At 39.5% G+C, this 13,342-nt stretch overlaps 1 protein-coding gene across 1 annotated transcript in view; it reads right to left on the minus strand.

Moving 5' to 3' along the window:
• Positions 1-7,900, minus strand: part of LOC117405823 (START domain-containing protein 10) — a 22,783-nt gene extending 14,883 nt beyond the window's left edge. The window contains exons 1-2 of the mRNA XM_034009206.3: positions 7,470-7,900; positions 7,087-7,299 (exon numbers count right to left, since the gene is read on the minus strand). Coding sequence (XP_033865097.3) covers positions 7,087-7,245 — 159 coding nt within the window. The 5' untranslated portion in view covers positions 7,246-7,299; positions 7,470-7,900. The remainder of the gene's footprint in view (positions 1-7,086; positions 7,300-7,469) is intronic.
• Positions 7,901-13,342: the final 5,442 nt, after the last annotated feature.

The following is a 13,342-nucleotide window of genomic DNA, read 5'->3' on the forward strand; positions in this document are numbered from 1 at the left end:
TGAACTAGAACAGGCTTATAACTCAAATTAAACAAGCCTTTTTGTAAAAATAGAAATTACAGTCAAATACTCTCTGCTGCTTTTTAGTTTTACATGGGTTGTACCAAATTCCAATCTGCAATACAGCAACCAGTTGTGTACAGGGGTGCATTGGGCCTATTCTGAAAAAACTTGCCAAACAGGGTTCTATCAGTAACATGCGTATTTACAGCCCGTGCCAAAGATTTAAATATATTCTGGTGCCAGTATCCTGAAAAAAATCACTTGTGTCCTGCGTACAGTTAAGTGAATGTGAAATGTTCTGCAAAGGGATTTCTATTGTCATAAGCTTACTGTCAAGGACTTCTGAATGTGTATCCAGAAGTTGTTTTTCACCACACTGACACAAAAAGAGTTAAAGTATTCAGGAAGCAGTAGGGTGCCCAACCTGTCAACAGCCTTGGGAGCCGAGGGCTGTCCTGTACACAGCTGCTCAGCCGCTGTCCCCACGTCACAGGAGCGTTCATTCAGCAAACCAGGCCAGCCTTCGACAAACACAAGGCCTCTTGGGAAGTCAAATACCTCCAAGCCCAGTTGATGATATTTCAGCCCTTTCAGCTGCATTCTCTCAAACTGTTTAAACACCAATATCCTGTGGATTAGCCTACATTTACTGATAGTGCGTACACAATAAACCCAGTCATTAAATACTCCCATATACTGTACTGAAGCCTCCAATAGTTAGTGAAACATAGCACTACTTAAGCAGCACAATAAAAGTGCACATTTTGATGTTATTCCACATCATTTAAGCTTAGCCTCGAGTACGTCCTGGATCAGATTTACACAGAACATTCCAGTGGGGTAAAGTATTGCCACTGGTACCGTACCAGTAGAAGCAATGCTTTCACAAAGCTTTCCAGTTGGAAAACAAATAGAGAAGTTCTTTGCTGGGTTTAGCGTGGAAACTCAGAGCAGTTGCTCACTTGACCCAATAGCTTTTCCTGCTAGAGAGGAGATACACATACACCTCTCCCAAAAAGACACATTTCCTTCATGTCTTTTCCTTCTGATACAAAAAAAATGTTGAGAAGGCTACATTACATTTTGTCCATATATCTACAAGGCCACTGCGGGATCCCAGAAGAGCTGAAAAAAGTTTCTGTTCGTCACATCCAGTCACCTCCGACAAGCTCGCAATAAATGGGCTTGGATTAAATGCATTTGGAGGTTCTCTCTGCCTTATAGACTCGTGTGGGGTTTTTCTTATCTCCAATTAGAAAAAAAGCACTTTGAGTTCCTGCAGGGTAGGCGAAAAATTCCAAGTCCCTGGAAAGCTAACAGCGTGTCCCCACATTTAATAATTGAAGACGTTTATGCAGGGAAAAGCTTTTGAATGCACTCCCCAGAGATCCTCCTGTCCCGTTAGATGTGCAGCGTTATGAAACATGCTTACGTACACAAGACATCTAATCAGAATCCACCTGGCTCGAATGAACCAGAGGCATCCAAGACTAATATGGGAGAAACCAATAATTGCACCCCCTCATTTCTGACGAGGCTCTGCATCCCAGCACCATGAAGGTTGTAGAAATACTGCTGCCGTTCCTATCATGAAAAATTGTGTTATATTCATGGTCAGGTTAGGAAAGTGATTGGAAAGAAACAAACACACACACACACAGTATGAAGTATGAAGATGGAATCCGATAATCTTTCCTTCTCAGGTTTTAAAGATCATATTCAGAAATTGCTTCGAACCTCCTGCCAATGCTTCTCCTTCAGTCCACACTAACCAGTAGATGTCTTATTTAATCTATTTTTTGATTGCTGTATGTTGCTGATTGACACACCATTCTGAGTCCGAAGTCCCTGCTCTCGAGCCAATCAAAGCTAACGAAGTATTCAGCCTCTGCCTGGATTCGTTGAGCGCATGATCAGCAGTGGTCACTGGAGCTCAATTAGGTAAACCCAGGCTTTCAGGAGCTCAAAGGCCACTGCAGAGATCCCTGTTTCCCTAGCCCAGTCTGATAACCAGACCACAGCAGGATTCAAACCACGTTCACATCGTCCTGCACGCCAAGCAATAAATAACAAACAGTGTAATAAAGAATCCTTTTACCATCAATACTACTCACAGCAAGTCAAAAATGTTCATATCGATAAATGGAGGTCCAACATGCATTTTACCCCCCTTCAACATCATGTTTGGTTATCATGTTATATCAACGTACAGCAATTCATGAAATATAAATAGAAAAAAGAAGACTTTTGATTACTTCCAATAGATATCTGTATACAATTCATATAATGCAATGTTGTACTTCAATAAAGAAAGTTGGGGTGTTGCCAGCTTGTTGGTGGAGCAGATCCAGTTTAGCACCAAGCAGTAAATGAAATGCACACCCTTACAGACGATAGTAGTAGAAATGTCAAGCCACCAGCATGCCCAACAGAGTGCAGTGTGCATGACTCGGACCCAGAACCTGCACTGAATCTCCCTACAAACCTCATGAGGAGAACTGTGCCAGTGGTGTGTTTACTGCCAGGCTCAGTCAAACGGCTCACACTTTGCACTGCAGTCAACAGACCATCTCCCTCACTCCTGACTTCCTCTTCCAGACCTGCGCAGATGGTTTCATCAGTGAAATTTGCATTTATACTCAGTGCTATGTAAATTACGTGGTCTCTTCTCAATCGTTCTTCGGAGAGCACATTAGACAGTGACAACTATTATTTCCATAGTAAAGAAAACGGGTCTGAAATACGAAATAGTTGGAAATGCCCCATACAGTAAAACAAAAGGTGGCATTTCTTACGCCCACTGGGGGCAGAGTGGTGCAATGGGGCAGGTTAATGGTTCCTATCTGGTATACCTGCTGAACTTAGAGAGAAGATGAGTTTTTAAAAGTCATCAGGGTGTCTGATGACTGAAACAGCAATCCCATACAAAGTGAATTGAAACAAGTGGTCAGTAATTAGAGAACGGTTTCCATACTTGTACCAAGTTGCCTTTAAGTTAGAAACGAGAGACATTCTGCTCTTATGCCTCACACTTTTAATCTGTAGGTTTTCATCTATTCCACTGTTTCCCACTGCAGAGTAGCTGTTGCTTACTTCGTGCTAATATTGGGCTTTCACACAGTGAAATGAGATAGTAGTGGTGGGGACCAAGCAAGACACCTGTACACTTTGAAGTAAGATGTGAGCCTTCAGTGCTTTTCCTCTGCCAGGTAACGTGGATTTCCCGCTGGCCTGGTGTTGATCGCTGAAGTGTAATGCTGGCTCCCATTGATGGCGTCCCAGCACCACTCTCTTCCAATCCCCACTCAGTCCAGCCCAGGATACTTACCTTAGCCATCCATTCCTTTCCATTGATGTCAACAATACAATCTACAAAGATCACCTATGTAGTTTTTGTAGAATTCTCATTCATAAATGTCATCACCTACCTCTGATATTCCTTGCACAGTAATTGAAGTTTACTGAAAGCCCTAGTCTGTTTCACAAAAAAAATTCAGAAGGTTGGATTCCAGTTGCCTAGGCCTGTATCTTTGAATTGTATGACTGTAGCTTTATATTCAATGTGTACAGCGCTCGGTGTTGTGTCTCACACAAAACAGCTTTGTAAGCCTAAGTTTGTTTTGCTGTACTGAGTAACATGAGCAAGGATGATTGTTTATAAGGATTTCAAAAGCACTAGCAAAACTGTGCTTGCGAAACATATCAAAACTACGCGACAACGACCTTCTACATACTGCAGTGTGGGAAACACAAAACAGAACTACAATGACATCATCCACAAGGACTTCCTCCTTCCTCAGCTACAACTTACTCGTATCAATGTTCTGTAACCACAAAATGCAACATGCGGTTTCAGTGACAAGGGCGCCACTTCCCAGTTTTAAAAGTTTGTAAAATATTTTAATGAAAAAACGAAAACAATCTCTTCAGAACACTTTGTTCCTCAACCATAATAAATTAGATAAAAAGGAAAAGGGTGCCACATTGCTATAGTAGTTTATTTAAACTACCGCATACATTCGCTGTCTACCTAAGAAAATGAATAATTGCTTAATATAGTGTATCAATAATATATTAAGGTACATTATATCATTACATAGTGCAATTGTCAATTTTATTAAGGATATTTCTGTGACTCTGCAATTGTCAATTTTATTAAGGATACTTCTGTGACTCAGCACAATCCACCGCTTAATGCTATATTTGCGCTGGCTACTTTATTAAAAAAATATTAAGATTATTTTTCGGATAAATTCACTCCATTTTTTGTCGTATTATTGTACTGTAAAAAAGTTACCGTTTTTTTCGGGGGGGGGGGGGGGGGGGGGGGACGGGGGGGGGGACTCCAATAACCCAACATTATCTTTCCCCAGTCAAATCGTGCAGTGCCTAAATAAGAATATGGTCATTTACCATAATAAAAAAACAGTAATGAAAAAGAAATTGTAGCACATATAAAAGCGCAACCAGATATAGTCAACGAAAGACAACACATTATTCAAATTCTTTGTCGTATTATAGATTTAAGGTAAGGCAAGTTTATTTTTCCGTTAAAAGTTCTCCGGCTATAATGTTCTGCCCCCCGGCTGTACAGAATCCCTGGGGAGAACCCTGTTCATAGTACTAAGTTAGTCCTCCTGAGCAGGATCATCTCACGTCCGATTTGATAAGCTGCAATCAGGATCTTTAGTCCGATTTAGCGGATGATCCACCTGTGGTGGTTATCATCTGGTACGCTGCAACCGGGATTAACAAGTGTACTAACTTTAGTCTAAGCAAGTGGACTAAACCTGCTTCAAGTGGACTAACTTTGGTACGCTGCAATCGACCCACAGAGACTAGGGTGTCTCTAAGTATCAGCTGCAGAGTCACTTACAGCAGATCTCACCCGAAAGACAGAGCACAAGGAGGTTAAGTGACTTGCTCAGAGTCACACAGTGGCTGAGCCGGGATTTGAACCGGGGACCTCCTGGTTACAAGCCCTTTGCTTTAACCACCGGACCACACAGCCTCCAATACAAGAGGCTGCTTTTCTGTGTCGATTCTAAACTAGACTCTTCAGTATTAAAAAAGGAAAGTGGTGCTATAAATCCACAATGATTTAGAGAACAGTGGTAGGAAACATTGTTCTATCCATCGTTTCTGGAAATCCCACACTCCCAGTCTAGCCAATTCATCTTAATAATTATAAAATATTGATCACCTCATGGGCTTTATCTCTAACACAACTCCAAGAAGACACAATACTGAGCCAAAAAAACCTGCACTTCACTCCCAAATCACTTCAGGAATGCGTCTTAAACCACGGCCAAGGTCTATTAAGAGTGGGGACAAAAATCTCTTGGAATAAGATTATCAAAGTGACTCAGAACTGCTGCACATGACAGCACAGTACACAGCAAGTGGGGAATAAGAACGCCTTGATATTACAAGGCTTCAAAAAACAAGTCTCTGCTCTCAACTGCTTCCTGGTATTTAACACCAGTAAACCCTGAAAACATGCTGTCAATGCTTTATTATGGCATGCTATGTCAGCTTTTTTTTTTTTTTTTTTTTTTTTTTTAAAAGCTGGCTGGACCTTAGAATATGTAAGCACCCCAACTTCATAATCTGTATGCCACAGCCAAGAAGCCTGCCAGTAATTAAAGTGAACTGCCATCCTTTTATTGTGTAAAAGCAGAACTAAAAAAAATAAAGTGTGCTTACTGCTGCAGCCCAAGACCTTGACGAGTAAATCGTCCCTGTGAGCTTTTATTACAGGCCAGGGATCCCATTAACCGGGTAGACTTGAACACATTGAACATGACCGTTTCATAAACAACAGGGTGTCTGGCTTTCAGACTACAAAACAAGCAAAGCAGGGCCAATACATTCAATCACAAAGCCAGAAGATGTAGTGAACAGCACGTACAGTGGTCTTAAAATCCAGACCATCTAACATGAGAAATTGTTCTTGAGGCTCCTTTTGTACAGGTGCTTTTCACTACAGGGGTTTGACATGGGAAATGGGGAGGTTCAGAGCTCTCAGGCCAAACACAGCCAGGGCCCTATTCAATCGATATCAACGGAGGAGGAGCCATATATAAGGTCACAGTTTAGTAATATAGCGACCTTTGTGTGCTGAGGTTATGGCAACCCAACATCTGAAGTATTTAGTATACTTCTGTCTGTAAAATGACAAGGCGCTACGCATGTTAATATTGTATTAGATCCATCTGACAGCAAAGTTAAAAGAAAACAAACGTGGTTATATAACATAGGAAACACGCTCATGAATGTGCAACAAAAAAACAAGCAAGAACAGAGTGAAACTATCTCGTTTAAAAAAAATGAAACAATCAAAGGATGTTATTTTGCTTCTTAGGAAACTGACACCTCTCTACAGAATAATCATGTTAGTAGCCTATCATACTTCCTAATGTTAAAACTGCCAGCTACAAAGATCACCTGTCAAAAGATAGGGTGTCCTAACTAAATTACCTGTTATTTCTTACTTAGCTTACAGGGAAGGAAATGAGACTGCTATTGCATAACATGTACTTGATTAGCCCCAATGTATAGGTAAACAAGCTCAGGTGTGTGTTATTAAACTCAGAGGGAGTCTTATTTACATGCCTGATATACTTCGAGTATTTTTCACACCATTCATCCCCATGTGCGCGCTTTCCCACTCCGGAAATCTTCAGAAACGCCGCACTTTACTTACCATCAACAATACAGTAAGTGCTGCCTTTCTCTTCCTTGTCTGTCATCACATACATCTGGTGAATCAAGTTACACCCCAGATCTATTCGAGGGGGGTTGTAATTCAAATACACTACAAATTGCTTTCAATAACTTTTCGCTGTCTGTGTTTAACCGGATACACGCATTTACCGAACAACCGGTCTTTAAAAATATAAGCTACGTCATCTTTGGCTTGTAATGCGACAGGTGTTCCTTAATGGCAGGCTTTATAATGTATATTACACTTTTGGTATATAAGACACTAGGCTGCTATAACAACTTTAGAAGCATTATCATACGCCTGTCCAATACAAGTTTGTAACAATACCTCTTTATTTATAAATTAAATCGTCGTACCTTTATTTTGTGTAACGATTTCTCTTCGTCCAGTCCCTGAATCCACACGGTAGTCCCGGATTTGTTGTAAGTCACATTCCAGCCTTCATCGGAGTTACATTCATTTTTAAAACTGGTAAAAGCCAAATCGTCCGGGATTTGAACAGTGTCCCTCGACATCCTTGCAAACAACGCAACAACTATCCCGCAACTCAACAAAATAAGGTACGGCACCTAAGGATATAAACCTCAGCGTGAAAATAAACAAGGACGCTAGAAACTTAAATTAAACAGAAAAATAAAGCACCACAACAATAATAAAATGTATATTTTAAAGAGAAACCAACGAACTCTGCAAGATAAAATAAAGGGAAAAAAGAAAAACAACGCACGTAAATACACACCTGTTAAAAATGAAGAAAGAAAATCTAAACCTAGCGCAACGGATACGATGGGAGAAATAGAACAGGCATAAAAACGATTTAAAAAAAATATATATATATATATATTTTCAGTCTAGTAGGTTTGTATCCTCTTAGCGACCTTTTTAAAAGAAAGAAAACGACCACAAGATGCAATTGGTCTGTCTGCACTCCCGACAGAGGTGAGGTGGTTCTCTCTCAGATCAATAAAACAAAAACCTCGTCTAGGGTTAAAAACGTCAACTGCCGATTATTAGACACTTTCCCGGTCACTGCTGTGAAGGACCCCAAAGTTGCACTACCTCCGCTATTTCAGGTTAATGATGTGAAGTGTATCAGATTTGACTGAGTGAGTGGAGAGAGAGAGAGAGAAGTGAGCGACAGCTGGAACCACCCACTCGGTCACGGCACAGCCTCCCCGTTACAGGGCAACGCTGGGTCCTAATAGGAGACATGTACTTACACTTATTAGATCTTACATTATTTTTCTCTGTCGTTTAGTTATACAGACTTCTTTAGGTGTATTATTGCTGCATGTTATACATATGTAGAGAATAATAGATGACAGTATAGTGATCTGATGAAGAAAAAACTAAATAAACAAGAGGAAAGCGAGTTGTCCTCCAACATAGTAATTTGCTAGTTTATAATACCTTAATAACGTTTTAGATTCACTTATTACACTGTTATGTAGTGATATGCACATATAACCGATTTCTCTCTCAACTACATAACACTTTAGTTGAGAGAGAAATCGATATTCAGAACCTACAGAACGACTGTGGTTTGGTATTTTATAAACATGTACTTAATGCGAATTTACTGGGTATGACATGTTCTCTTGATTTTATCTTAAAAATAGGTTTCTGGTTAAGGACGCGGGATAAAATAGGAAACAAATGTTCCACCCAGTAATTCAGCATTGGCGGTAAATGGGGCATATTTTTAAAGAGAGAAGATAATCGTCTATTCGACGATACCAAGGTATTTAATCAGCAAGTAGTCTGAATGAGGTTATCAGTCAACAACCCCCCCCCCCCCCCCCCCACACACACACAATTCTACTTGTTTTGCATATTTTTAAAGAGGAGATGCTTATCTATTCAGGATATCATATTGGAAAGCGGTCCGAGTGAGCGAAAAATGGGCAACAAAATCTCCACCCCTAGTCTTTCTGAGTACAGAGAATTCAAAAACAGCTCTATATCCAATAATAATCAGGATCCAACAGGATACTCATCAATCACTAGAAAAAACATTGTATTCATTCTATTTCTATATACACCGTAGTTAATAACCAATTCTCAGTCAATCAGAGGAAAGTTTGCTTTCCATTAGACAATGAAGGATGTGTTTATGGACTTTACCAGAGGATATCTTTGAAGAGCTATCCAGAATCGTGGCTTTAAGCTAGCATTGATAAAAACAAAAACAAAAACAAAAAATCTCCAGAAACCCAGTTTGCTGTTGACCGTGATAAATGGGAAATAATTATAAACTGGCTCACACATCACATTGTTTTTACAAAGAAAATCATCTGGCTTTTCTGGAACTCGCAAAACTACCAAAAGAATGAGCACTATAACCTGTTGAACAAGTAAAACCAGCAGGAAATCTGCACAGCCTTCTGACCACCTCAGGAGCTGCCTGGAAATTGCTGAAAGGGCGAGATTAACATTAGTCCCGTGCATATTCATCAATTTAACCAGCACACAGGAGACAGTATGCATTTCATCATCACCACCATGTTTCTGCTTTTCAAAACAATTCTACTTTTTAGGATCACCAATATATGTAATACAAAGGGGTAGACTTAGACGATCAAGCGTTTTTCGGGAGTTAACTAATATTTGAGGGCCGGGTTGGAACAAAGACCTGAACTGGAAATACTGACTTTGCCAACAGCTATCCTAAGATGTTGTTGCATTGAAGCAATAAAACATTAATTATCTCTGATACAAAACCAGTAGTTTTGTTTCCAAATAAAACAGTGTTTGTTGTATAAATCTGTGTTCACAAGAACTGCTTTGTAATATGCTCTTACTAATCAATAAACTAGAGTTGATTTCTGCAGTACAAGTGAATCAGAGAAGCATTTTAAATAAGCAACAATACTTAATGTTATAGTAAAAGTCATGAGACACTAAAGGACACATTTTGCCTTCAAATGAGAGCCACAAATAAAATATTTATTATGAAAGTTGTTTCATCCGAAATGGAACTACCGTAGGGTATATATATTTATAGAAATGAACTATTGCCATGTTTATTTCCCCACGTTTATCGAACCACATAATAAACCCCGGTCTTCAGTATGTTGTTTAGCTTCACGATGTGTGATATTAAAAGATGATATTGTTTATAGATGGAGCTCACCTTAAAAAAATGAAGTTGGAAAAAGTACCTTAACATGTACAAAATTGCACAAGGATTCAGAACTACATAGGGTTCAACACATATGGAAAAAAATAGAATGTGGCAAATTGATGACTTCATTTCTGTAAATATACTGTACCCTACATTTATGGTGAGACTTCCATAGCAATTTTTGTCTGTCACTTGTTGGCAAAATTCCCATCATATAGACTCTTGTCCTTTGCAAACCATTTCATCAGGCTTCTGGGAAACTACCCAAAGCTCTTAAATGTCAGCAGATTTATGTCAAAGTACATTGTATCGTAAAAAGTACATTGTTGCCAGAATTAACCCTTTCAGTCCTGGCGGGCCCTCGAGGTCCTGCCTTATCTTAGCGTCCGATGTTAACATATGCCGTTGGAAATCACGTTGGAACCTCACAGGACTCCTAGGTCCCAGTCTATTAAAATATGTAAAAAAAAAAAAATAAATCAATAAAGGATTATATAACCTAATCTGTTCTCCAGGATAACTGCTTAGAATTGAACTCTTTCCAACCGTCAGGCACTTTAGGGCCCTTTGGGAAAACTACAGTAGTCTTGGCTGATGGATGTTTGATATAGCCAAAATAGGATTACAATGCAAATTCCTTCAGTATAGCCAACTGAAACTTAAGGTGCATTTCTATAGCACTCTCTCATTTGCAGGCAAAGCAATGGCAATGCAGTTTTTTGGTCAAGCTGTATATAGATCTCCACAGCAGTGTTATGATAGCCTTTGTAGATGTGGAAGAAGGTAATACCTGTACAACATTTTCATAGGAAAGAGAGGGCAGCAGTGTAGAGTAGTGGTTAGGGCTCTGGACTCTTGACCGGAGGGTCGTGGGTTCAATCCCAGGTGGGGGACACAGCTGCTGTACCCTTGAGCAAGGTACTTTACCTAGGTTGCTCCAGTAAAAACCCAACTGTATAAATGGGTAATTGTATGTAAAAATAATGTGTAAAAAATAATGCAATTGTAGTGTCGGCTAAGAATTAATAAGAAGAACAAAAAAAAAGGTTATATGCAAAACAGGTTTTATGCATCCACAATTATCTACCATCATAAATAGTTAGGGACCGGTAGAGAAATAGCCACCTAAAACATATCAATGCAGTGTTTTTGTCTGCATACAGAGAGCACATGCTAAGACATATGCAGCTACTGAAACAAACAATATCAAATACCGCCCACGGGCTCCAGATATGCCCTTTCCCTGCTTTAATGAGAGGGCTTCCCTGCATGGCTCTGGTGAAAACTAAGGATATTCCACCCACCCACGCCCCACAATACTCCTACTCACTCACTGTCTCTGACAAGCAGCAGGCAGACAGGCCTGGTTGCTTCAGCACTGTGCCATCACTTCTACACTGTAACTGGAGTGCAGCAGCACGAAAATAACAGGAGTTTAATCTGTTCTGGGGAGATAGGTGACCCATTCCTCGATAATTACCGCCTCATATTCCTCCAGGGAAGTGGACGGTGGAAAACTGCTGCAGTGTATTCTTCAGAATGGTTTGTAGGTTCATGACCTTTGAGGCTGCTACTGAACATGGAAGCACCTGCCAACCAAGAACCTGCTATCAGCCCTCCTTCTGTCGGATCCTCTGTTTTGCCAATTGTGACTAACAATTGATTTCAGCAGAGAGCTTTTACATATTGCAGAATACACATCAGGGATTTGCATAACAAATATACAGTCACGTGAGATCAGCCCATTTAAACAAAAGTGTGTGCTACATAATCGCAGATACGTTTGTAGTTTAACCCCTGTACATTGTAACTGCAGCTGGACTATAATGATATATTAACTGTGTTTATAGGGCTGTTATACTGCAGTTTTACTCTAAAATTGTCACCAGTATATATTTGGCTAGCTTATAGAAAGGGGAAAAAAGAGACTGATTTTAGCATACATTCATACACTGCTCGGTGTAGCTGTGGGCAGGCTACTAATATTAAATAATAATACACACAGGTTCTCTATACAATCCAGATATGTAATCAGACAGATAATTTACCACAGTCGTTATCAGACACCTATATAGTGTGGTAATGTGTAGGGGAGCATTAACAGTTGCAGAGCAGAGAGCCTCTGCAGCAACTGCAATATAATCTTTCATCCCTGAAACAAAAGGCTACTAGGCTATATTAAATTACAGGGAGGTTTAAATTAATTCCCCATCTTCAGCTATTGAATATCACGGTCAACCAATAATGTCATTTAATTTGGTAATTATTACCAAGCACCTGATAAAGTAACACACAATCCTGTAGCATACAGAACATTGCATACAGAGCATGCAGCTTGTGTATGTTTTAGTACAATGTGATTAGCATGTACATTATATTGGACTGTACAGTATATTGACTAGTCATTTTTTTCTAATGAACAATACTGTAATCAACTCCATAGCTAGTACTATATTCCGAGTTATACGGCAAAGCGGGCATTTTTGTCGTACCAACGTTATTTAGAAAATTGTGCCCGGTGCTCTTGAAATTATATTAAAAAGGGGTTAATTGTATCGCAATTATTAAATCAATGACGCAGACCAACGTTTCTGCAAAGTCTTCATTGCATTCTACTAGTCAAAACATTCCTCTATTTTACTCTCCAGTTTTTAAGAGAAGACATTCCAGGAGATATTATTAATCATGTCCTTGATATTTAGTTCTGTATTATTCACTCATATTTAGGTGGTCCCATCCAATTGCCAGTGAACCAATACCTCCCCTAATAACTGATTTAAATACCTACATCAATAGAAAAGTACATTTTTCCAGGCAGACATACAGATCACACTCCAGCATAGAGAGCACTCGTGGACACAAGCTTCCTCATCCACTAAAGCTTTGTCACTCAGTGAACTAAACTGCCATCAACAGCAGCAGCGGGGTCTGCTTGCTCAGTGGAAGAGAGTAGATCTCCTTGTTTTCTTTGTTTACATTTCTCAGTGTTTTTGTATATTGATGGCATTGTAAAAGATACACCCAGGCGTTCATGTGTAAACAAAAAGGTACCGGATCTTAAGGAAGAGCATTTTTTGATTATAGACCTAATGTAAATTATATGCTTCAATAGGAGCAATGAAATTATTAAGAGCTCTAGGTTTTTTTTGCGTTTCGCTGTTTGGGGTGTAATAAAACTAACCATTTTCTTACTCCTAAACGTCACATCGTAAAATTTTATCATTCAATTTATGAAACAGGAAAGTGTTTTTTTCTTCCCCCATCATTTGAAAACTGTTTAATTCTCACCTGTCAGACAAAAAGGTACTGGATCTGGGATCAAGTGTGATCCCGCACAAGTGTTCACACTTGGGTACACCTATAAAGCTAATATTTTCAACATGGGCTTTTCAGGTTCTTAAAAATGTTATGAGGCATTTTTTAATTGCACATCCATACTGTTGAATCTCCGGCCTACACATATCCATGAGCCTGACTCACTCTGGCTC

This window comes from Acipenser ruthenus, chromosome 9 (assembly GCF_902713425.1).
Source record: "Acipenser ruthenus chromosome 9, fAciRut3.2 maternal haplotype, whole genome shotgun sequence".
In the NCBI taxonomy this organism is placed as follows: domain Eukaryota; kingdom Metazoa; phylum Chordata; class Actinopteri; order Acipenseriformes; family Acipenseridae; genus Acipenser; species Acipenser ruthenus.